Raw genomic sequence first — 24,997 nt, forward strand, 5'->3', positions numbered from 1 at the left:
TGTATGGTAAGAGAATAACTTGTCTCGTAAAGCAGAAAATAAGTATTTAAAAAATAAAAACTTTATTCCAGGAGCACTGCCACGTAGTGATCTTGACCATTTCAAAACCACGTATTTATATGGGTCCACACACTTAGTTGTGGACCCTATGAGAATGTGCGGTTGTGGAGTGGTCCGGAGCCCCACGTAACGGTGCTCCCGGACTACTGAATAATTTCGCAATAGTAACATCTAGGTAGGTGAATTAACTAGTGGTAAATGAATTGCAATTTCTTCATCTAGATTAAAATTTTGTCCTACATTATAATACAAACGACAGCTGTATTGACCAATGATTTTCAAACTTTTTGATATCAATGTTATTTCGATAGCAGTATTCAAGGATTTAGTTAGACATAGTCATAGTCTCTCAGGCACTCTCTTCATCAAAATTGGTACGTTTTTGGTCCAAATTCAAGAGGATGCAATAAACTCTAGTATTATGTAATTGCATCAGAGTGAAAATTCAATTATGTACTAGTAATATATTATTTGTCCAAGACAATTGTATTATATCATGTAAGTGCCTCTGGGTAAGGTTTATATCAATATATCCTTCCTGTAGACAAAAAAAAAAAAAAAATATATATATATATATATATATATATATATATATATATATATATATTTAATAGTTCAATAAGATGTATGTTATAAAATAAAAAATAAAAAAAAACCCTACAATCAAATATGGCGCCTTTCAGTTTCATCCACTCAGGTTGCGGACGCATGCACTTGCAAGGAGTACCATTAACGTACGGTTGCGAAAAGGAACTACCAAAGGGTGACACTGACTAGCTAGCTGAAGTAGAAGTTAATGTAGAGAACACCAAACATAAAACAGAAGTAGTTAATGGAGAGGGATCGAGGGTATATATATAATTTAGGGGTACTGTTATGATCGTGCCAGCCAATATATATATATAAGATCAAAATCTGCATGTGAGCGAAGAAACCATCAGTGAGTTTTTGGTTTCTTACAGATTTTGAACGGTTACTTAAACACTCTCGATCGATCCGATAGAGATCGAGGTTTAAAATTAACAAGAGTCTCGGAAATGAAGCACTTAATTTACTCCATATATTCTCATTATATTCGACCCTAGCTTGTCTCCCTCACAGAAACCTAACCTCCATTGTAAGACAAGCCGACCAGTTGTTGAAGAGATCAAGAACACAACTAGGAAAACGAGAATCAACTCGATCTGCAAATTCAATGCAGTTGAAGACAAGGCTGCTTGAGATTCTAGCTTGAAGCCGGTTCCACAGGAGGAATTAATTGTTCTCTGCTCTTTGGAGCAAAGCCATGTAGTGTACTCCAAAGCCATGTGCTACTCCACATTTGTCGGTAAAAGTTACGGGACCCATGATTTTTATGTTGGTAAATTAAGAAACAAAATGAAACCACGTGTGTTTTGATTGGTGTGGAATATTGCTCCAGAGCTTTCAATTTCCACAGCCACCGACATCTCTTTTAAGAAACTGCTGTACCACCACAAAAACAACAATTACTTCCTCAGTTCATTTTTAAGTATCTTGTATTTTATTTTGAACTGTTCCTAAATAAATGTCCTTCTATAAAATTAATGGATAAAAATTAATACATTTTCTATTTTGTCCCTAAAAGTATATTTTCTTTTGAAAAGTTGATGAAGCAAACTGTAATGATAATGTCTCTATAGAATATAAGTAATATTTTGAAGCTACAATTATGTTGACTCTTAAAATAGCGTAAAAGTCAAACTGAAACACTTAAAAAATAGACAGAGGGAGTACTAATCCTCAAGGAACCGTGGAAATAGTAATAGTTGTCATGATATCTCATCCACTAATGGGTTTTTCATCCGTTATTTTGGCCATAAAACGAGACTGACCAAACGGAATCAAAGGACGAAACTTTCTAAAAACCCACTTTTTCTTTCATGGTACAGCAAACACTTTAGTAGATAGCAAACACAAATTTTAACTTCTTCATTACATGAGAGGAGAATGATAACACGGGAGAGAAATGAAACACCAGAGAGAGACGCAAGGTTAAGCACTGCTCAGATTAACCAATCACACCAAAGACAATTCCCCAAACATAAGTCAGCTCAATAATCTTCGCCCTCATCTTCGTCTTCCACAGCTTCGGCACCAACTTCTTCGTAATCTTTCTCAAGAGCAGCCAAATCTTCACGAGCCTCAGAGAACTCCCCTTCCTCCATGCCTTCACCAACATACCAGTGGACAAATGCCCTTTTGGCATACATAAGATCAAATTTGTGATCAATGCGGGAGAACACCTCTGCCACTGCTGTGTTGTTGCTGATCATGCACACAGCTCGCTGCACCTTGGCAAGATCACCTCCAGGTACCACTGTTGGAGGCTGGTAGTTAATGCCGCATTTGAATCCAGTAGGACACCTGTGAATGTCAAAGCAGCCATACAACAGGTTAAACACAAATCGACCACTAACTTGTAATATAGGCACGAAATTGAGAACAGCCTTCGTACACAAGAAGTATACAACAAAAAAAAAAAAAAGCTTCTAATCTGCTCGAATGACAAAATCAAGAACAAGGCAATGTCCTTCAGCCAAAAATACAAGGAGGCCAAAACAGTCCCCTTCAAGTGAATACGCAAGACCCATCCATTTTGCAATGAAGAAAGATTTACTTTCCATCTGATTCTTAAACCATACTAATGTAGAAAGATTTACTTTATGGTTAATCTGTTGTGAGAATTTTACTTTCTAGAATTAGGAAAAACTCAGCCACGGTCAAGGTACCATTTTTCTGGCATGCAAAAAGAAGTTATTCTACAAGGAAAAATAAACTGCTTTCACCAACAATTTATTGAACACAAAAAGAGGTACCACTCAGTTATGACATCAATCAACAAGAAGGAACTCCAAATGAAGAGATAGATGGGGGTCCAAGTAACAAATCAGGTTGAATGAAGCTAGTACAACTTGAAAATGCAACTTGATAGCTCTTGCTTAGTTGATAACAGTTGTAACAATTCAGTACTAACATGAAAATGGTTTTAAAATTAAAAACTTCCGATTCCAAAACCATTTTTGGTGATTTTCCATGAACTGTTTGAATACAGTGCGGTTTTCTATCAACTCGAACTTAATAATAGTCATTGGCTCATCAGTAGGCAGTTTATCTCACCAGTCAACAAACTGAACAGTCCGCTTGGTCTTGATAGTGGCAACGGCAGCATTAACATCCTTCGGAACAACATCTCCACGGTACATCAAGCAGCAGGCCATGTATTTCCCATGCCTTGGATCACATTTTGCCATCATGCTTGAGGGCTCAAACACTGCATTTGTGATCTCAGGTATAGATAGCTGCTCGTGGTATGCTTTTGCGGCCGAAATAACTGGGGCATATGAAGAAAGCATGAAATGGATACGGGGATACGGCACAAGGTTAGTCTGGAACTCCGTAACGTCAACGTTAATGGCACCATCAAACCTTAAGGAAGTTGTCAAAGATGATATGATTTGGGAGATCAATCGGTTCAAATTGGTGTAAGTTGGCCTCTCTATGTCTAGGGATCTACGGCAAATATCATAAATGGCTTCATTGTCCAAAAGAACAGCCACGTCTGTGTGCTCAAGGAGGGAATGCGTAGAAAGTACACTGTTATAGGGCTCCACAACTGCAGTCGAGACCTGCAATAAATAAAATGTTATCAACCGATATCACCAGAACCAAAAGTGGAATTACTGTTTTTTTTATGGAGTTTCTGATTTTACTGAGAAATAAACTGATAAATTTTGAAATTATTTTAACCACTATTAATTTAGTTTTATGATGGTTCATGGAGTAATGATCTAGAGCCTGTCCCTTGTAAACCAAATTATGCTGCTTGGATAACTAAATAAAAAGCAGCGATTTATTTATTTTTTTCCCTTTTATGGGAGAAATTGAAGATCCAACATTTACTCAAGGCACCTGAGGAGAAGGATAGATGGTAAACCCAAGCTTTGACTTCTTTCCGTAGTCCACAGAAAGCCGTTCCAATAACAAGGACCCCAAACCAGAACCAGTGCCACCACCAACGGCATTGAACACCAAAAACCCTTGCAAACCAGTGCAGTTATCTGCTAACTTTCTCACTCGATCAAGGCAAAGATCAACAATCTCCTTTCCCACTGCAAAACAACACCAAAATCAGGTTAAGACTGCAAAAGGGAACATGTCCAAAAGCTTGTTTGCAAGTTTTATTAAGAATGAAGATTACCTGTATAATGCCCTCTTGCAAAGTTGTTAGCAGCATCTTCCTTTCCAGAAATAAGCTGTTCCGGATGGAAAAGCTGGCGGTAAGTGCCTGTCCTGACTTCATCAATAACGGTTGGTTCGAGGTCAACAAATATAGCTCTGGGGACATGTTTGCCTGCACCAGTCTCGCTAAAGAAGGTATTGAACGCATCATGTGCAACACCCACTGATGTGTCACTGCCAAGACATGATAACAAGTATAAGAAACTCATCTCAAATCCGAATAAGACCCCAAAATGGACAAATAAGAAACAGAGAAAGCAAACCAGCAGTAACAAACTGAAAACAAATCAATCCAGAATGAACGACATCAATACATATAAAATGGAATGTACCAACGAAATTCATAAATTCCAAAAATCATATTGAGGGACAGACTACTCCCTACAAGTAATTTAGATCCATGCCCCCTACGACTTATCCTGGTATTCAACATAAAACCACAGCTATTCTCCAAAATATTTCCTTAAGTACCACTTCTTGATTAAATCTACTTAAGCAAGCTGTAGCCTTTAGGCACTTGATTTTTCAAGTATCCTTCCGGACAAGACCTCCATAAACGCACACGGCACAATGTGGGAGAAAAATGCAAACCAGCGCTATGAAACCAAAAACTAGTACATCCGAAAAAGAATGAGATCGAACGCGAAACACAGACCAGCTAGATTCACAAGTTTCCAAACTAATGCTAATTTGAGCAACCACAAAACTAGATCGAGAGATGGAAGGACAATGAACACCATCAAAACTCAAACTAAACTTCAATCCAACTTCCAACAAAACTACATACCATTGCCGAAGCACGAGAAAGGAAATAAGAACGAATAAACCAAGCAGAAAATACACTCATGACCCTAAAACTTGCAGAGAACAAATACCACGTGTCAAACTATAATTGCAATTTCATACAGTAATTAAGTGAATAACAAATTATTGAAAAAACAATTCTATCACACGACTTGATATCTACGAACTATTCTGATTGGATCACTTTTTTGGCGACTACCAAATCTATCTTAGTGTAGATAATCAGTCAAAATAAAGGCAAATGGCTTATTAATAATTTCACTTTACCATTAGGTGAACAATAATCACCAGATAAAAACTGTAAATTTATCGACCACGTAACCCAAACCAAACGGATGCGCATTCATGAGACCAATTCCATTTCACATGTATGAACTAAGAACCTAAATCACATTTCGATCCATAAGATACACATGAAATACGTAATACAAAAATACATACTAGGAATGGATATAGTAGAGTACCTGGGCATCATGCCATCGGGCTGAATGTCATGTTCGAGGCAATAGAGTTCCCAACACGAATTCCCAACCTGGATACCTGCTTGCCCTATGTGAATGCTTATGATTTCTCTCATCTCTCCTCTCCCGCTCTCTCTCTCTCTCTCTCTCTAGACTTGGATTTGTTGGAACCCGACTATAAACGATACCACAGATCCAAGCCTCAGAAACAGAACCCTAATTCTTCGATCTCTCTCCTCAATATTAACCGACGGAAAAGGAAAAAGCAGTGTTTGTCCCGAGTTCTTCTCTTTTTCTATGTCTGGCTGCACTGCACACTTGTCTTTCCTTCCTTCGTTCCTAATTTGTCTTCTCTTTAAATAGCATTTGATGAATGTTTGGAGTCCGAGGGAAAAGGTGCCCCCGCCATTGGGCGCCAGCCTTTCAGTGGACCCAACAGTTCATGTGTAAGGACCGTTCTGCCCCTTCACCTGTTAGGCTGGCCTACAATGTCAAGTAATGGGTACTTGTGTAAATCAAAAGGGCTAGAGTAGAGTAGAGTAGAGGAGGAGATCCCTTTCCTTTCCTTTCCTTTCCTTTGCGTAAAAAACTGACGCAGGTCTACTTTTGCAAGTGGACTACTGGTGCCACCACACCACACCACTGGCTTTGGAAGGTAACTAACTTGAATCATCCAAAACAGTTCATTAAAAAAAGCAAATACTGGTCACCAACCAACCAAGTGGTAAGGCTTGAAGATTAAAAAACAGAAAAAACAAGTGGAAGGCGTCCCGACTTGTGTCGTGTTCAAGCTAGTAACCTAACCAGGAATTTAGTTTGGTGGAGCACTGTTAATTAATATTGTCTTAAATTTTTTTATCCTTCATAGTGAACAATTTTGTAATATAAAAGAAATGAACCTAGAACGTAAAATTTGATAAAATATCAATATACATGTAGATAATAGGTCTTTATGAAAAACAAATGCGTAAAAGAAACTTTATTTTGAAACTTGACAAAGATATTAAGGGATATAAGTGTTAAGGGAAAAAAATGTGTATAATTTTGGATACAAATTTGCCATGGCCTTTGCCATTTAGGGGTAAAACTGGTATTATTAGAAATTGCAGTGGGGGCGCGTGCTTGTACATTGCCTCCGCCGCTGGTTCAAAATTGTTTGTAAATCATTGGGGAGCTCGAGCTCGAACATAATGAAAACTTAACGAGCCAATCAGTTGAAGTTTAACAAGAGCTTGAATTTGTTCACGCTTCTTAATGAGTCAATTGTAAACATATATTTATACTTGCATAGTAGAGGAAATTTTAATTGTGTATGTCTAAGCATCTTAATTGATTACCAAGACACCCATTGGCGACTCACTTGTCAACCACTATTTTTAAGCTTGAAAATAAGTTCTTATTTTTTAAATACTTATTTAAAAAAGTGGAACATGGCCTAATTCATATAGTATCACTATATCAGAGTAAATAAGCAAAAAATGTAACGTTGATTATACTGACCCACTACAGGGATACTGACCGAAAGAGGAAACAAGAGGACGCCTATTGGCATTTTAGCAAAACATATGTGATCACTGTTCTGTGTATCTGGTTGGTGCCCGGGTGCGTCAAGTGTTCACTCTGTCTCCCCCAACCGCTATTTAGGTTTTGTTTTATCTCTCTCGCTATCACGTGGTTCACTGGCGTCGTTGATGTTTTTGTTACACAAATTAGGAAATTAAAGGAAAAGAACGAATTCGAATCAAGTTTTCGTCTGTGGGATAATGAGTCCCACATTGGTGTAATTAGATTGTGACATCAGCCCACACTATTCTTGTAGTGGGTTAGTATAATCAACGTTACATTTTTTGCTTATTTACTCTGATATATTGATACTATATGAATTAGGCCTGTTCCATTTTTTTAAATAACTATTTAAAAAATAAGAATTTATTTTTAAATTTAAAAATAGTGAACTTAGAAATTCGATATCATTTTACATTATATATCCAGCTCTTATATCTAACTTCAAAACAAATCAATCATATGCATATTCTCGTCTATGACAAATTTTCTTTCAGTCATATCCGTCTCTTTATTGTCTCCTCCAAAAATTCAACCGCGAACAAATGGGGTGCTTAAAAAAGAGAGGGGTGCCAATATAATTATCGGAACGTGTGGTATTGAAAAATGAATAACGAGGGCGCGAATAGAATTTCCTGATGATACGGTACTTGGATTTTTTGTACTCCTTCACAATCTAATCAATAATTTCGAAAACATGAGGTGTAGGACTTTGCAACAATTTAGCCCAGTCGAAGATTCACTGTTAGAATGGAGTGCAATTGGTACTTCTTTTATATTTTACATATATGGGCACAGTTTAATTTTCATAAACACTTATTTCTTCTCTAAATTTATTAGAATATAATAAATTAAAAATTAGGCAGCAGTCGATTCCCGTAAATACTCAGTCTCCTCCCAAAACCCTTGGGACAGAGTAGATTAGGAATAAGTAACGAAAAACAAAAATTCATATACGTTGCTTCCGCCTACAGCCACGTTGCAGCCCTCCTGGGTTCACAGAATCAGAATCTCTCTCTCTCTCTCTCTCTCTCTCTCTCTCTCTCTCTCACACACACACAACACACACAGTTAGTTAGTTCTTACTAGAGAGGAGAATGGGAGAGGAGAAGCCGAAATTCGGTGGTGTATGGCCCACAGTCAAACCGTTTGTCAATGGCGGAGCCTCTGGAATGCTCGCTACTTGTGTCATCCAACCCATCGATATGATTAAGGTACTTATTTCAAACTGATTATCTAAATATTTTAGTATATATATGTATCAGTGTTTTCTTCTAGTACGTGATGGGTTTTGGAAAGACGTCTTTTTTTTCCATGTTGGAGCTGTTTTTGAAGGGTTTCACATCTTCGATCAAATGGCAAATGGGTCTTAGTTAAATTCTTGCTCTTTGTTTTGTCTGCTAAAATTCTTTGATTTCGTGCTTTGCATTGAAATATTTGAAGGTGTCAAACCTTTAGATGAAACGGGTCTTTCTGAAATGTTCTGTTCTGTTTGTGCGTGACTACTGGTAGAGTGATTGGTTGCGTCGTTACTAAGACTATTGTGGAAATATCATTGGCGATATGATACTTTGTCCTATGTTGGTAAGGATTTAATTTGTTCCCGGACATAGCATGGAGTTGGCATTTTGATGGAGTGGTGCTGTACTTGCAAGGGTGCATGAGAGTTGGTGAGCCACTTCGTTTTACACTCTGCTGTGGCTTTGAAAATTTGGGTTTGCCTCTGTGTATTTTGGGGTTGCTCAGGTGATGCTTAGGTCAGTGAAGACAATCTTTTATAGCTGGTGTAGAGGATTTCCAAGGAGAAGTAAAAGAAAGGGGTTGAATGTGGTGCATGTGCGCTTTATCTGAATATTTGGGTGAGAGGGAACGTAGGTCTTTAGCGGATTTGAAAGCTCCATTTCCCACCTTGAAAGGGGTGGCGATTGCTTCCCTTCCCTTTTCTTTAGGCTTCATCATCATTTTACCCATTTTTTGGGGGACTGACTTAACCACTGGATTAGTTGCTTTCGGTGAAGGGGGTGTGTGCTTTTAGTTACCTTTGTCTACTTCATTTGGCCATGCATGGTTCCGTCACATTGGTGCCTGGATAATATTACTGCATTTAGTTTTGAAAAGATTGCAGTGTTGAGTGGGACTTGAGCAGTGGGTTTGATGGGTTTTCTTTGGCTATTACAGGTGAGAATTCAGTTGGGCCAGGGTTCAGCAACAGAGGTGACAAGGAACATGTTGAAGAACGATGGTATTGGCGCCTTTTACAAGGTTTGTTTTTTTACTAACGGATTGATGTTTTTGTTCTGACGTAACTTTTGCTTCATTGAGTCTCAGTATAGCAGTTCATTTGAAATTTAGGTAATTAGGTGAACATATCTATTGCGTTAAGTGCATGTAACATGAGAAAGAAACTTTTCAGGGCATGGATGTATACCTGCAACTGCACCCAACAATGCAGCCATCCTACTAGAGAAATATTGAAGTAACTGAGAACCATAGAAAAACTGAAGATGTTTTTATTGCCCAAAAAACTGAGGTAATTGAACTAGAAAAACATGTTTTGGTATCTCAGCAAGAAACTGCCCTTTTTTCAAATGGATAATATCAGGTTCTTCGGTTGAGTGAAAAGGGTAATAGGGAAAGATATTCTTATTAAGAAACTGCCCTTTTTCCATTCCCCTACGATCTGGCTTTACCCTTCGGGTAGAGTGGTCATGTATTAGTACTAATTTTTATTTAGGCTTTATTTGAACACACAGCCTTATATTATGAACACCTATTAGTTCAGATAATTCATAATTGAATACCTAATGCATTAGCTCGAACAAGGTACATATTTCTAATGATAAAAATTTTAAAGCATAAAAAGTAAAAAAAATGATCTGTTAGTATCAGTATCATATTTTGACTTATCTCTGAATGACAATCAACTCGACATCTCCAAAAAGAAGATAATTCCAAAAAGATCCGTGCCAACTTGTTCGCCACAATTTCCCCTATTTGAATATTACTAGATTTATAGGCCAATTTAATCTTACTTGGCTCAAAATGTACTACTATTTCATCTAGATTTTTTTTTTTTGTAAAATCATATGTACTTTTATATTTTCTAATCGTACTATTTGTATTATCATATGAAATTTTGTGTATATACTACTGGTTAATAGAGCTGGTAGAGTTAAAGATAATTCCTGAACACCAAGTTAAAAGTTCCTGGAGCCGCCACTGCTACGATCATTTCAGCCCGCAGAGTATTAAGAATTATGAGCATGTTCTTTGGGACTTTTATATATGCTTTGTAGTAGTGGGTTCTTCAAGCATCACACTTGTGATAACACATCCCGTCTAACTTTGATTATTCTTGACCAGGGGCTCTCTGCTGGACTGCTTAGACAAGCTACATATACAACTGCCCGACTTGGATCTTTTAAGTAAGTATTGTTCAATATTAACTGCAAACGAAACATCAGTTTTGTGCTTACAGATAGTCACACAAGCACACAAACATGCAGTTGCCCTGGTGGATTCAAGTAGTTGGGTTTCCTATGTCCTGGTTTGTATTCCTTAATTACTTCACGTCTTCACCGTCCTGTCATTGACCCATCTCTCTCTCTCTCTCTCTCTCTCTCTCTCTCTCTCTCTCTCTCTCTCTTGTAAATCTGTTGATTTATGGAATCACAGAATTCAATCAAGCCTTGGAACATAAGACTTGGACTATGTTTCCTTTAATGGTTGAGAAGGAAGCATCAGATAATGGCTCCTGGACTTTTCAAATCAAGTATTTTCAAACAGCTTCATTATAAAATGAATAAGCAATAATTCTAGGGAAACTGGTTAGGCATTTACTGTGAAATGTGCAGGAGTAGCATGAGAAACTTGGGCAAATAATTATCATGCACAGTCAGTGAGAAGAGTTCCAACCTGAATGGAGTTACTTGATCAAAGCATCGTTGTTTGCTTTATTTAGGTTTCAGGGATGTCTAAACTTAAGCCAGATTCCCATGAAAACAAAATCGGCATAATATGGGCGTCCGTCATAACTTTAGAATCCACAAAAAAGTTCAATTTGTGCACTAAAATTAATACTTCTCACAATCGGCCTTTAAGCAGCTTTAAAAGCTATTTTTTGGCCTAAAAGCCGAAGCAGAAGTTGTGGCATATAGACTGGCGAAACTTATGAGGCAGCCAAAAGCAGAAGTTATACCCTAAAACCTGTCACAGACGTTTGATGCTATCAAACAAGCCACTTTAATTGTATGCCATGTTTGTGTAGGTTATTCATACTGAAATATCCATGTTTGTTGTGGGAACAGAAGAAGAACCGATATTGAACGGTGCCTAATTGAACATCTAGTCTACTTATTCCCCTTTCTCTTTTGGTTAGTTTTTTCTTTTGGGTGGGGTGGAGGTGTGGTCATATGTTTGCCTGCCATTTCAGTCATACTGGTATCTGAAGGAAGCAGAGAACTCGTATACTTCAAGGCTGATGATATTTTTTATTTCTCAAAATTTAAGCTAGCTACCATGCTATCAAATGCAGTCTCTTGGTTTTTGGCTTAATGGACAATAGAGTTTAGGATTGGATAAATCATGCCTTCATGATACCACTAAACCACGTTGTGTAGTTCTTGATTTGCTTTGGACACAACAAGAAACCGAGAAATCTTGCATCCACAATGAAGTACTCTTTTGGAGTCAACTGCTTACCTAGTTCCCCATAGGTTGCTCAGTTCAGAGGAGTGGCAGGCAAGCAAGAAGTTCATCTATTGCAGTTGACGTAGTTTCAGCACTGCACGTTCTTCCTTATGACCGTTCCACAAATTGCAATTTACGTCTACATCTTGGAATTCGGAACCATTTTTGCTTTTGAGAAACACAATTGCAAATCACAGTGGAAATATCTAGTTTCATAGTGTTGATTAAATCTCACATGCTTTTGAGGCTCCCCCTTTTGGCAGAACCTTCGCTTGCCAGCTTAAGACTTTGTGGAGCACAGTGGATTGTTGTACTTTCAATGGCTTGTTTTAGGTGCCTTTGGACACTGTTCTAATGTCGTGTTGATCCAAAATAGCATTGAACTCTTCGGAGAACATGGTCAGTGTAGAATTGAGACGAAGATTGCTCTTTACAGCTTATAGGATGTCTTCGAAGGGACATGATGTCACTAAAGTAGGGTTCCATTTTACAAGTACCTCAAGTTCAATATTTGCATTTGGGGGACTATCAGGGAATACCTCCCGTGTTCTTGACTGTTTAGTCACATTCATTTCATGTCTGTGTATGGTATGCAGATTGTATGTTGATACACAATCATATGTGGATGGTTAGAGGTACCTTCAGTCTTTCATGGTTCTGTGATGTGTGTATTGATGACCTTCCTCTTATGACTTAAAATTTAAATCCTTTAATAGAAGTACTGTACTTGTTTTTTTTCTCCCTTTGGGTGGTCAGGATTTTGACAAATAAGGCGATTGAGGCAAATGATGGAAAGCCCCTTCCTTTATATCAGAAGGCTTTGTGTGGGCTAACTGCTGGAGCAATTGGAGCATCTGTTGGTAGTCCAGCAGATTTAGCGCTCATTCGAATGCAGGCAGATGCTACCTTACCTGCTGCACAGAGGCGGAACTACACAAATGCATTCCATGCTCTCTATCGTATTGTGGCGGATGAAGGAGTTTTGTCACTATGGAAAGGTGCAGGCCCTACTGTTGTGAGGGCAATGGCACTGAATATGGGAATGCTTGCCTCTTATGACCAAAGTGTGGAGTTCTGCAAGGATTCTCTTGGTTTTGGTGAAACAGCTACAGTGTTGGGTAAGACTTCATATCTAATGACTACTATTAATTCTTCCCAACCTTGCTCAACATTATTTGGCATCAACGTGGATACAAATAGCTAGTTGTATATGTCTTATGTTACTACTAATGTGTACTTTCTTTGTAAGGTAGTGATCTTTAGCTTTTAGGCTGTTACTTATTAACGAGGACCTGTTATGGCCTATTTTGGGCGTCAGTTTGGGGTCAAATTAAGTTGGGGATAGAGTATCTGGGACGCATGAAGGCTAATGGAACCCTTTCTTTGTGCTGTGCTATTTTTCTTGTTATGGCTGATGATGAAGACAATGATATTTTCTTTTACTTTCCATATGAGCGATGATGGTTTGAAGCAACCAGTGCATATAAAGTGGTAAAGGAGGCAAACTGCACCATGAAGCACAAAATGATGCAACACCAGCAAAGAATTCAGAACGGAAACAAAGGGAATGAAATACTAGGGCAGGAGAGAGAGAGAGAGAGAGAGAGAGAGAGAGAGAGAGAGAGAGAGTTTGTATCTAGTAATATGCTAATGTATATTACTAGAGTCTTGCTCTGGCTTTAATTGGGCAATCCTTTGGTGGACGGTGGGATTGGTCTCCCAGGATTAGTCGACATGAGCATAAGCTGGCTCGGACACTTGAGCTTTCAAAAACAAATGCTAATGTCAACGCTTAATAGTTCAATACAAATCCACCTGTATACATGCCTATCACTGGTTATCCTATACAGAACAAAAAGGCTAGGAAACATCTAAGAAGCACGGACTCGGACACACAACATGGGAATTTCCGAAAAATGCAGGAAACAAGATGTGGGGATACGTGCAAAATATTTAGTTGACGCAAGTCTGAGTTGGAACATGAGCTTTCCCTAAGCCATAGGATTATAAATCTAATTTGTATTTTCTTAAAGTAGATCTGAAACAACGGAAAGCAATGATAGTGGAATGTTTGTTTGTGGGATTTGTAATAGCTTGATGGTTCTCCAAGCATCGTTGTTAATGTTTGTTCGACAGGTAATATCTTTTGTTGTTTCTGTTCAGGGGCCAGTACGGTTTCAGGATTTTTTGCTGCAGCTTGCAGTTTACCATTTGATTATGTGAAAACCCAAATACAGAAGATGCAACCTGATGCTGAAGGGAAATACCCGTACAGTGGTTCTTTAGATTGTGCCATGAAAACCCTGAAATCTGGTGGACCCTTAAAATTCTATACCGGGTTTCCCGTATATTGTGTTAGGATTGCACCCCATGTCATGGTACTCTCTCTCTCTCTCTCTCTCTCTCTCTCTCTCTCTCTCTCTCTCTCTCTCCCCGTGTGTGTGTGTCCTAATAGTTCAATTATCGGCATTTGCAGATGACATGGATATTCCTCAACCAAATCCAAAAGCTGGAGAAGTCTGTTGGATTGTAGTGGTGTGCAGATGCAGATATATCTCAATGGAGTTGAGCTCTAACAGTGAGAATAATTCTTTTGGTCGTGTTGTATTTGTGGTGGCTATGCGTAGTTCATGCCCTTGAGCCAAGCTGTTGCTCCAAAGATTTTGCACTGACTGAGAATTGTTGTATTGCATCTGACTGGGTTATAGTTTTGGGGGCTGGGGCAGATTTAGACAAGGTTTTTACCCTTTTTTTTCCTCCCATACTTATTTGGGGTTCTTGAGATACAATTGATCAAGCAAAAATAATTGACGTAGTCAGAATTAGTTCTATGAACCAATTGCCTTTTATAGGGGTTCGATTTGACGGGATCTTAACCGTGATTCAGGTTAGGATCCTTACTCCGCAGCTTCGCATTCCTCCCGCTGGACCTACAAGAAGTCACTAGGGCAATGGTTGCCCAGTGACCTTCCGACGATCAAGTTAGATGTAAGGAGAGGTGTTTAGGTCTAAGGTTAGGATAGAATGACGTACCTCTTTAGGTTAGAGTCTCTTTGTATTTATAGATCTTGTTTTGCTTGGCCTCCAAGGTAGCGCATGGAAGGTACGCTCGGGTAACCGCCTCAGGTAACGTCATATATGATGTAAGGGATAAGGCAGTTACGGAGCGTGGCCAGGTTAGATCCCCAATGATCATGCTTGTTTCACAATCCCATTGGGTCCCTCCTAGCATAACTACTTTCCTTCTAGCGGCTTCGGGAACTCTGGACCAAGTCCTTGCCGAAGCCTATTCCGGAACCCCCTCCTTGATCGTTTAATCGAGCAGAGTACCGGAACCTTCCCAAGCCTTCGCCAAGTCATGGGCTGGTGCACTTGTGAGACCTCGGTTCGCCATGGCTCGGTAGGGTGTCCGAACCCAGAAACTGAAGCCACTACACCTTTTTTGCTTAATTTTTGTCATTAGCTGCTTCTTGGTCGGGGGTATAATTGGAGTAGTGCTATTGGTACCGACGGTACCATAGGGAAAATGTACCGACGGCCACCGGACGGCCGTCTCCGGCCACCGGACGGCCGATCCGAGCCGTCCAAAAATTTTAAAAAATAAAACCGAGTGGGCCTACGCGGGAATCAATGGCATCCGAGGTGTGTAGAGTACTTGATCCGAGCACCCCTTTTTCGTGTATATACACGTATATACAAATATACACGAAATGTTTGAAAAAAAATTAACTTAATCAAATCTTGATAGGCACAGGAATAAGTAACGCAATTGCGGAGTACTACAGTAGTATTTTAGAAGTTGAGTTTATAATTTAATACTTTGTGAAACTTATACCCAAAGATAATTTAATACTTTGTGATTTCTCTCTCTCTCTCTCTCTCTCTCTCTCTCTCTCTCTCTCTCTCTCTTCTCTTCACTCTCAAGTCCCAAGCCCCTCCCTACACACAATTACGTGCCGGCAATGACCTTGTAAGCCTATCTTTTAGTAGCTGGAGAGTTCATCGGAGAACTAAAATAAAGAAATATAGGAGTAGTAGTATTTATATTAACTTATAAATGTGGAGGAGAGAGTTCATCGGAGCGCCTAAAATAAAGAAATATAGTACTCAGTATTAACCTTGTCCATGAGGGCTGCTTTCCCCCCCCCCCCCTGACACCCCACCCCCCCCGGCCCCACACCCCATTTCCCATATTACCCCCTCCCCTCCCCCCATTTTACTTCTCCTGCCCCTCCCTCCTCCCATTTACTTTTTTTTTTCTTTTTCCCTCTTTATTTTCTTTTTGTTTCTTTTCGGCTGGATTTTTTTTTTTCGTTTTTTTTCTCTTTATTTCCTTTTATTCCTTCCACTTTGAATCTTTTTTTTTTTCAATTATTTTCTTTATTTGTTTCTTTTCCCATTTACCTCCCTTCTTTTTTTTTTTTGGTTAACTCAAATTCTATTTTCAATTAAGATTACAATTAGTGTTCGGGAACTAATTACGAAATGTATTTTACAAACGACATACTAATCCAAAATACAAATGTTATATTTAGGATTACTTTTTTTTAACTATAGTACAATTTAATAAATTTGTTAACTATTATTTAGCATAAATCCTCTTAACTGATTCAGTAGTATGTTGCTTCAAATCACGTCTCTACTCCATAGGATTGCAAATGGCTGGTTTCTATTTTTTTTATAACTAAAACGGAAACGTTTTAGGGGCTTCGTAGGGGCTACTGTGCCAATGAGGGCAGTTGAGCCCCCCGGGTCCCACCTATTTTTTCATTTATTTTTTTATTTAATTACTTATACCTTATTTATTTAATTTCTATAAATACACCATTTGTATATTTAAAAATATAATTCAAGAATTAAGTGTTTTAATTTTCAATTCAGTTAAATCAGAGCAAAGATCGTTTTTATTATTATTTTATTTTAAATGGTCATAATGAATTTTTTGGTTTAAGGCCTTTCAACAAATACCCTAAGACTCATTATTTAGTTTCAAAACTCTCTTAGGGTGTCCATTGAAAGGCCTTGGAGCCAAAAATTTACTAGATCCATTTAGGATGAAATGATCAGAAAAATAACAACTTTGCACCGGTTCAAACGGATTGAAAATTGAAACACTTATTTTAGTAACTATATTTTTTAATCTATAAAGGTCAAAAAAATAAAAATAAAACAGTCGGATAAACATGATCAATTAAAACACTTTTTTTTTCTCTCAATTACTTTACAAAGCCTAAAATTAGACTTGAACCTATTATTAAAGAGAGAAAAAAATTCAAACTGGAAAGAACGAAAAGGAAATAAAATGAAAAAAAAAAAGAAACTGAAAATAAAATGAAAAAAAAAAAAAACGAAACTGAAACTGAAAAGAAAAAGAAAAAAAAAAAACCAAACGGTAAAGAAAAAAAGAAAGAAAGAAACAAAAGAGAGAGAGAGAGAGAGAGAGAGAAGAGAGGGGGGTAGAATGGGAAAAGGGAGGTGGGGCCGGGGGGGTGTGTCAGGGGGGGGGGAATAGCAATTTTCCTTGTCCATGTCACATAGGAGCCTAACTAGGAGCCCACTAGAGACGGTCTCTTCGGCCTAACTTTTCACTTTATTTTTTTTTGGTAATTTTCTCTTCATTTTTATTATCTTTGGGTATAAGTTTCACATGGTATCATTCGGCTCTATAAGAGAAATCACAAAGTATTAAATTATAGCTTAAAGTGAAAAACGTTCACTAACGACGATAAAAAATACACTAAAAAATTGTCACTTATCCCAAAAGATAGTTATTTAGTGCATTTCAGTGGCGGAGCTATGTTGGGACCCGGGGTGGCCCTGGTCCTCCCGATCCCCTCCAAACTCCCGATTTTTAAAAATTTGATTATATATATATATTTGGTTTTGAGTATTATTAATAATTATTCGTGTATAGCTACTTATAATCTTAATAATTTTTGTTTAATTTGATAAAAAATCAGTTATTTTGCACTCTCATTTCTTTCATAAATAAAAAATAATCACGTGACTGTTGAAGTTGTCTAAAGAAAAAACAAAAATGATTAGTGTATTTTAACTGCATTAAGTCAGGATCATTTTAATGTACAAATGTACGTAGTGTATTGAAAAATAAAAAATTTATGATTTAATAAATATATATTTTGATAAAAAAATATGTCTATTAATCCAGCCCCATCGAAGTCAAAATTATGGCTTCGCCACTGGTGTATTTAGTGTTGTCTTACATGAATCTTTTTCAATTTTACTCTATATTTTTATACTTTTCGATTCTCCTTGACGAGAAGAACAATGTTAACCAAATTTAGTAATATTAAGACGAAAAAACCAAAAAGACAGTTCAAAAAAGTGTGAAAAAGTAGTCCAAAGGGGGTAATCTCTTACTTTTTACGTGTTACAAATACACAAATTAACTTGATTAGATATTGATTGGTACATATATAACAAATTGTACTTTTATTCGATGATTAAATGTTAACTTCAAGTCATCTTGTATATATATTTAATATATAAAACAAATATACCCATTACTCAAGCGCCTGTAGCTATCTCTTTTGGTTTACCTTCTGTTAATTTTTTGATTAATTTGCTATAAATAAATAAATCATCTGGAATCCAAGCATTCGGTAGAATATTACTACTAATACATTACTGTAGTACAAAAAAATAAAGAGGAAGCTGAGAGCATGAGAACGCCCGAAGGTCTCCATATAATCGCATATAATAATCTCTTCAAGAACCACTCACACCAACCTTTTATCCCCTGAGAACAATAGCATAAGTTTATCACGGTATTTTTTTGATTATTTTCTCTTATTTTTTAAAAGATTCAGGTCAAATTTTTATAAACCACATTTTTCGTCTCGATGGTAGAAATCGAAAACATAGGTTAAAGTTACAAAAAGTTTATATAAGATGATCAAAAGACCGAAAAAATTGAAAACCAATTCTACTCGTCCAGACGAATGATATTGTGTAAATATTCGAGCGGGAATCTTGTAAAAATTGAGAGAAAGCACCCTTCAATTTAGGCCAAACTCACCCTTAATATGCTTTCCCAAAACATGCAGTACTTGCCACCCTGCCGTTCTTCGTACATGAAAGCAAGCTTTGTAATTTCCCGAGAGAGAGAGAGAGAGAGAGAGAGAGAGAGAGAGAGAGAGAAGAGAGGGTGTTGAGGCACAATGGTGATGAACAAACTCTCCCAACTATCAGGTTATTCCATCAACGAAATGGAAAATCAAGAGATGATGAGTGTATTAGTGGAAGAAGAGAAGCCTATGAAGCCTCCTAGTACTACTATTACTTCTTCTTCTTCTCCTTCTTCTAACAGCTACGCCATTTGGGCAAATCTGAAGCCTTTCGCGTATGGAGGAGCCGCTGGAATGCTCCAATACTCGCTTGCTTGCTTTTCTCACTTGTTGCGCCTGGAACTTCTTGCCATGGTCAACAAATCTCTGCCTCCCTCTCTGGCCTATTACAATGCCTGGCTCAAGGTTTTTTTCTTACATTCCGCAACTTCCCCCTTTCTTCTTTATCAGTTTTTGTTGCATATTTTAATGATTTAATTTAAGGATTTAAAATTCATTTATAAGCTTTTATGTCCTTTCTTTTACTTGTATTTCATTTTTGTTTATTGATTTCGTGGTAGGTTACAAATATTTTGTAACTCTTGCACCCCTTATGATTATTTGGCGTTAAGTCAAGGATAATTGAGACTTAAGAGCTATTCTTAATTCTCCCTATCTTTATAGTATATGAGTGTGCATAGCAGACAAGGGGAGAGGTGGGAATCTTGAGTAGTTCTTACATGTTGAGATATATGTATTTTAGTAATCGAGCAAACGAGCGGTTCTTGGTTCGCCGGGAAGTTTTAGCTGCACAGTCTACACACAAACCTTTCTAGGAATCATTTTATCTTGGGAATGGAATGTCATGCAACTCGGTGCAAGCGGGGATGTATCTTGTTCTCTTAGGACAACGCTCTATGCGTGCCTCGATCAACGTACATAAGTTTTCTCTTAAACTCCTACTTTTGTGCTTACATAATTATTTTAGTTTACAGAAATTCTAACAAGTATTTCCTTTTATTTTTTCATTAGGCATGCTTTTAGATAGAAACAAGCGTATGTTTGTATGATTTTATCCGTAGTGGTTAAGGATGGCAACAGATCAAAACTGGCCTGAGCAAAGGCAAGCAAGACTTTCATCTTGGGCGTCCAAAAAGTTTGTGACTTATTCATTAAGAATAAGTTCTAAACAATCATGTACATTCAAAATAAGAACACATTAGTACTTTGGCCACTAAAAAATGCAAGAAGAGTGATCCTTAAATGATATTTGTAAATCTTTGTAGCATAATTTTGAGTTTTATCTTATTCAATTCTATTAATTTTGTTTTTTGTAGTTGGTTTATCTAATTAACATTTTATTCATGGAAATGCATGAAGGGCCTCATTTTTTATGTTCACTTCAGGGTGGCCCTGAGCTTTTGGGTGCCCAAAGTGAACTCATAAGATGGATTCTTCTTTTTTTTAGAAAAGTTCCCAAAAAAGGAATATCGTTACAAGGCATGTAAGAAAACAATCTATAATATTGTAGAAAGACAACTATAGGTGTAATCCAGGAATTCAAGTAAACAGATCGCGTAAGAATCAATAATGCCAAAACTTGGCATTCAAGTATAAAAGTTTATAATTTGAAAGTAGTCTCTAAACAAGAACACAAACTTGAGCTATTCTACACATGTAAGGGTCCCTTCTTACATTAGATTTGAGGATTTTAGGAGGATTTTGGGGACAATATTGAAATCTTTGGGTAACTTAACAAATTTAGTTTAGTTTTTTAAGGAGAAGAAACTTTTTGCAACAAAATATCCCTTGTCACTGTGTTTGACTTATCTTGCAGTAAGTAAGCTTGTTTAGCATATTTTCTTTCCTCCCTCTTTATGATTATTTCCCTCTTGATCGTAAAAGGCCTCGGGGCTGTATCTTCTTGAATCTGTCTGAACTGAAATCTCTAACTGAGCAGCAGTTGCCGGGTATTCTTCTATTTCGTGCTACATATACAAGTATGCAATTCGGATCGTTTGAGTAAGTGTTCTTGTGCCTTGAATACTCATAGAAGAGTTCCTATACTTGTCCAGTTTTGGACTATTTTTGTTATGTCGTTATTTGTTTCCACTGAAGGGTGCCAGTTTTAGTATCTTCCCTTGATTCCTGATTAACTTCATTATGACTGTCACATATGTAAAAAAAAACTCAAACACGTCGATGTGATGGTTAATAAGGCCACAAGGCCCACAGCCCAGAGGCATTTCAATTTTTTGTGGATTTAGCTAATGTAAAAGTTCAATTAGGTCTCTTTACAGGCTGGACTAGTTATTCTTAATAATCAAGAGAGGTTGGACAAACTTCATTACAATTTAAGGTCAACTTGAGCTTGTCGATTTGATGAAGTGAGCTTGAGGTGGGTTTTCAGTCTGTTGGATAGCTTAATATAAATGGTCGGGATCACTTTCTAACAACCTATGCTTTGGGGATAATTGGTGATCTATCATGGTATCGAAGCTTTTGTTTCTGGGAAGTCTTGGGCTCAGTCAGTCTCTCCATTTGCATATCCATGTATGGATCATGGATGGTGGAAGTTACTTTAAATCCAACCAAAGCAATGTCTACGACCCACAATCACTCAAAATGCAAATAACCAATAGCAGTCTTTCTAACATTGTATGAAAGTTGGATGAGTTGGTTGTTAGCAGTATCAACTAGCATCAAATCAAGAAACAGACCACGCATTTGAACCTTGCTATCTACCTACTAATTTGACATGCATTTGGTCCCCTTGAAATTGAGCTTCACTACAAGTGATGGGGAAAAGTTGGGGATATGAATATTTAGTTTACCCCTCTTCAATAGTTTACGAAATTTTAAATATTAGAAGAATGGAGAACAGATGTAAAATAGGTTTGAGCACAACAATTGGTAGATTTCTTACAGTAAGGACAGCGAAAAAATTCTCACTTTCAAATTTCAAGTATACCAGAAACAACTAGTCTGAGCACTGTGGCAAACTGAGGTATTTATCCACTTTTCACTCAGAAGACTAGACAGAGATTGTTTCTCTACAGGCTATGTTATGCTTAATCAGTTTCTTATATATAGGAAAAAAATCTGCTCAGTTCTATAATGCTTTGTAGCTCGTTTCAACAATGTTTTAGCCAACCACCACTTAGAAGGAGAATCAAAAGGTGAAAGCATAGATTCAATGTGGTCATAAGTCGTCATCTATTGCAACAGGACATTCACAAGAAAGGTAGAAGCTGGTAATAACAGAATGCCACTGACTCTGTATCAAGAAGCTTGCTGTGGGCTGAGCTCTGGAGCAATTGCAGCATCTATTGGTGTCCCATGGCTCTTGGCTCATGGCCGTGTAAGGGCTGGTGGGAATCGCATAAGCATTTTACAGGATCTGTATCGCAAATGTGCAGATGAAGGGGCTTTAGCGCCATGGAAAGGTGGACGGCACCACGCAAATTATACGATCTTAATAAACGTAGGCATGCTGACGCCATACAATCGATGTTTCAACTGTTTTCGGGAATCTCTTGGTTTAAGTGAAGATGGAAGCACAGTGGGTAATGTGCTTTTCTAATCCTCCTCATTATAGCTGTTGTGGTTATTGTTTTTTTCTTTCCCGGTAAACGGCTGTTGTTAATGTTGTATATACTGTGTGTATGTTGCTGGAAATTCTGCCCACTAAGGCTTTATTAACTGAACTCTACACCTTCTACTTTTTATGTTAAGTTGTATCTTGTAATTTTGGCACAAGTTTTCATGAAGAATGATCAAAACCAACAATTTTGATCCTAGAGGATATTTTCCTAATCACACACTCCAAGAAGTATTCTTCGATTATTTGCGGTGTATCTTATCAATTGAGGACAAATCTTTCTCGCTGTTTGTTTGTGCCTTCAATTGGCTTTAGTTATTTCTTTGGAGCTGCCAGACCAAAGGAAAATTGTGTAGATGCTTTCAATGTATACTTTGTTTTCTCTCGTCGTAGTGAATTCACTTGAGAGTACCAATCATCTGGGTGTTTTTTTTTCCCTTTAACTTGAGAATACCAATCGCTTCATGTATAACGCATTCTGTCAGGAACTGTGTTCTGTAAATTTATTCTCTCTTCCGCTGAGGATATTCATATTGACAGTATTGTGGGTTGAGAAAAAATTGGTTTTGTGTCATTTGGTGGTGTAACTCCTGTGTAGCATGGATACGGACATGAGAGTTCTAACAAAACGGGGACACAGACACGGCAGGAAACACGGCAAAAATAGATAAGTAGTATTGTAGTATTTATTTTAAGCGAGTGGAAACATAGTTATATCAAATATGTAGAAGTATGAAGTTCTACAGAAGCATCAATAAACCCATATCATATATACCTTATATACACAATATATTACACTTTTAACCCAAAATATTTGAAGTAATACACATTTACCTCCAAAATATTTAAAAATCACATATTTAACCCCTTTCATGTCCCTATACATGTCCCTCCCGTGTACCCGTTGTGTCCCCCTAAATAATTAATTAAATTTTATGAACCTGCCATGTAGTGTGTCCCATACGTTTTTTTGCAGTGTTTCCGTGTCGGATGCGGGGACACGTTGGCCTCTAAGGGTGTCGGTGCTTCAGAGTGTAACTCAAATAATTTTTTTTATTACCTTGGTGCCTTGACAAACTTGCATTTTGCCATAGAGTGAAGAATGTGTGCCTCTATCACATAACTCTTCTAAATGTATGCAGTATCCATAGTCTAAGACTCGACACTAAGAGAAGGGTACGAGATCCGTGCCGGTCATGCTTAGTTGGGGATCCACCTGAAAAGCATATTTTTTAGTTCACATTTTAATCATGAACTATGCATGGGATTGATCCATTATGCATGAATGTTGTGCGACACCTTGTAAGTACCATTTATCCTTAGAACTTAAAAGTGCTATTTAAGAAATATGAGTCGTTCCTTTTCAACAGTTGTGCCTCTTAATCTGGTCGAAATTTATTGCACTTGTGTAAAAGGAAAATTCAAACTTTTTTCACCAATCCGAAGAAACTAAGGAATATGACTATAAAGCCTGTTCCCCTGCTATTTGTATGGACATTAGATTAGATGAATCTGACACTTACATGAATCCTTGAAATGGGTTTCAATTTTTCAGGGGCAGGTCTAGTTTCAGGATTTTTTGCTTCTGCCTGCAGTTTGCCATATATGAATGTTTGTTCGACCATGATGTCCACGAAGCCTGATGCCAATGGGAAGTCCCCATATTCTAGCTTTCTGGATTGTGCCATCAAAAGTTTGAAGTCAAGGGGTCCCCTTGCATTCTTCACTGGCTTTTCCAAGCATTTTCTCAAAACCACTTCTCCTATCCTGGTACTCCCTCTCTAACTTCCTCTTGTACAAACTGTATTGCGGTTTTTTTTCGGTTTTGCTCAGTAAAAAGGGTGGGCTGGATTAAACTAGCATAGCGAGTCTAGCAACCGCCGATCTATCACCCCATCGCGGGCTTCGTTGTCCCACCGAAATGCAAGTTAAATTGGTGAATGTATTGCATATATATTCACGGTTGAATCATGCTCTTCTTCTTCTTCTTTTCTTTTGTTGGCTGTGCAGATCCTTTGGAGTTGTTTAGAGGCAGTTCGCAAGAGCAAGTGATGGAGATCGCATAAGACCCAAGATCACTCATATATGAGGCATGGACGAAAGAATTAATATCTATTTGTCTTTGATGATTTATTGTCTTCGATTTATTTTTATGTTATTTTAGGAAGGCAATATGTTATTTAGGAATCTATTGTTATTTTTATTTTGGATACATGTTTATTTCAGTTTTGGAAACAATGTGGCCGGCTAGCCTATAAATACTAGAATTGGTGCCTTCAGAAGGTACTTTTGATATTGAGAATAAAGAATTAGGGTGTGTTTGGTTCGATGAAATCAACGTTGGAATGGAATGATCATTTCAATAGGCATACTTTTCTTTGGCTTTATTTTTTTTATTTCGTGGGTTCAATCTCATCAGCCGTGCGGCATCAGCAAGGAATTGGATTGTTGGACTCAAAGAAAGACATTGAAACCCTCACTTCATGATCCAA

General features: G+C 37.6%; 3 protein-coding genes across 5 annotated transcripts; 2 read left to right on the forward strand and 1 right to left on the reverse strand.

Annotated features, from left to right (window-relative positions):
• Positions 1–1,815: 1,815 nt before the first annotated feature.
• LOC131315342 (tubulin alpha-5 chain) lies at positions 1,816–6,004 on the reverse strand. Its single transcript, XM_058344508.1, has 5 exons — positions 5,589–6,004; positions 4,280–4,494; positions 3,991–4,190; positions 3,199–3,707; positions 1,816–2,445 (listed from the first exon to the last, which is right to left on the reverse strand). Exons 1-5 carry the CDS (start codon positions 5,699–5,701, stop codon positions 2,133–2,135), a joined length of 1,350 nt encoding a protein of 449 aa, XP_058200491.1. The 5' UTR covers positions 5,702–6,004; the 3' UTR covers positions 1,816–2,132.
• Positions 6,005–8,208: 2,204 nt separating this feature from the next.
• LOC131315346 (mitochondrial dicarboxylate/tricarboxylate transporter DTC) lies at positions 8,209–14,672 on the forward strand. 2 transcript variants are annotated; one of them, XM_058344514.1, is made up of 6 exons: positions 8,209–8,362; positions 9,327–9,410; positions 10,512–10,573; positions 12,594–12,955; positions 14,001–14,215; positions 14,314–14,672. In XM_058344514.1, exons 1-6 carry the CDS (start codon positions 8,246–8,248, stop codon positions 14,368–14,370), a joined length of 897 nt encoding a protein of 298 aa, XP_058200497.1. In that variant the 5' UTR covers positions 8,209–8,245; the 3' UTR covers positions 14,371–14,672. The 2 variants fall into 2 exon arrangements, with proteins under 2 accessions (XP_058200497.1, XP_058200498.1); XM_058344515.1 differs by lacking the exon at positions 14,001–14,215 and having other exon boundaries at positions 8,215–8,362.
• Positions 14,673–18,948: 4,276 nt separating this feature from the next.
• LOC131315344 (mitochondrial dicarboxylate/tricarboxylate transporter DTC-like) lies at positions 18,949–24,832 on the forward strand. 2 transcript variants are annotated; one of them, XM_058344512.1, is made up of 5 exons: positions 18,949–19,330; positions 20,868–20,926; positions 22,133–22,470; positions 24,061–24,275; positions 24,516–24,832. In XM_058344512.1, the coding sequence occupies exons 1-5, from the start codon at positions 19,019–19,021 to the stop codon at positions 24,555–24,557; spliced, it is 966 nt and encodes a 321-aa protein (XP_058200495.1). In that variant the 5' UTR covers positions 18,949–19,018; the 3' UTR covers positions 24,558–24,832. The 2 variants fall into 2 exon arrangements, with proteins under 2 accessions (XP_058200495.1, XP_058200494.1); XM_058344511.1 differs by having other exon boundaries at positions 18,950–19,330; positions 20,865–20,926.
• The last annotated feature ends 165 nt before the right edge of the window (positions 24,833–24,997 follow it).

Source organism: Rhododendron vialii, chromosome 13a (genome assembly GCF_030253575.1).
Source record: "Rhododendron vialii isolate Sample 1 chromosome 13a, ASM3025357v1".
Classification (NCBI taxonomy): Eukaryota; Viridiplantae; Streptophyta; class Magnoliopsida; order Ericales; family Ericaceae; genus Rhododendron; species Rhododendron vialii.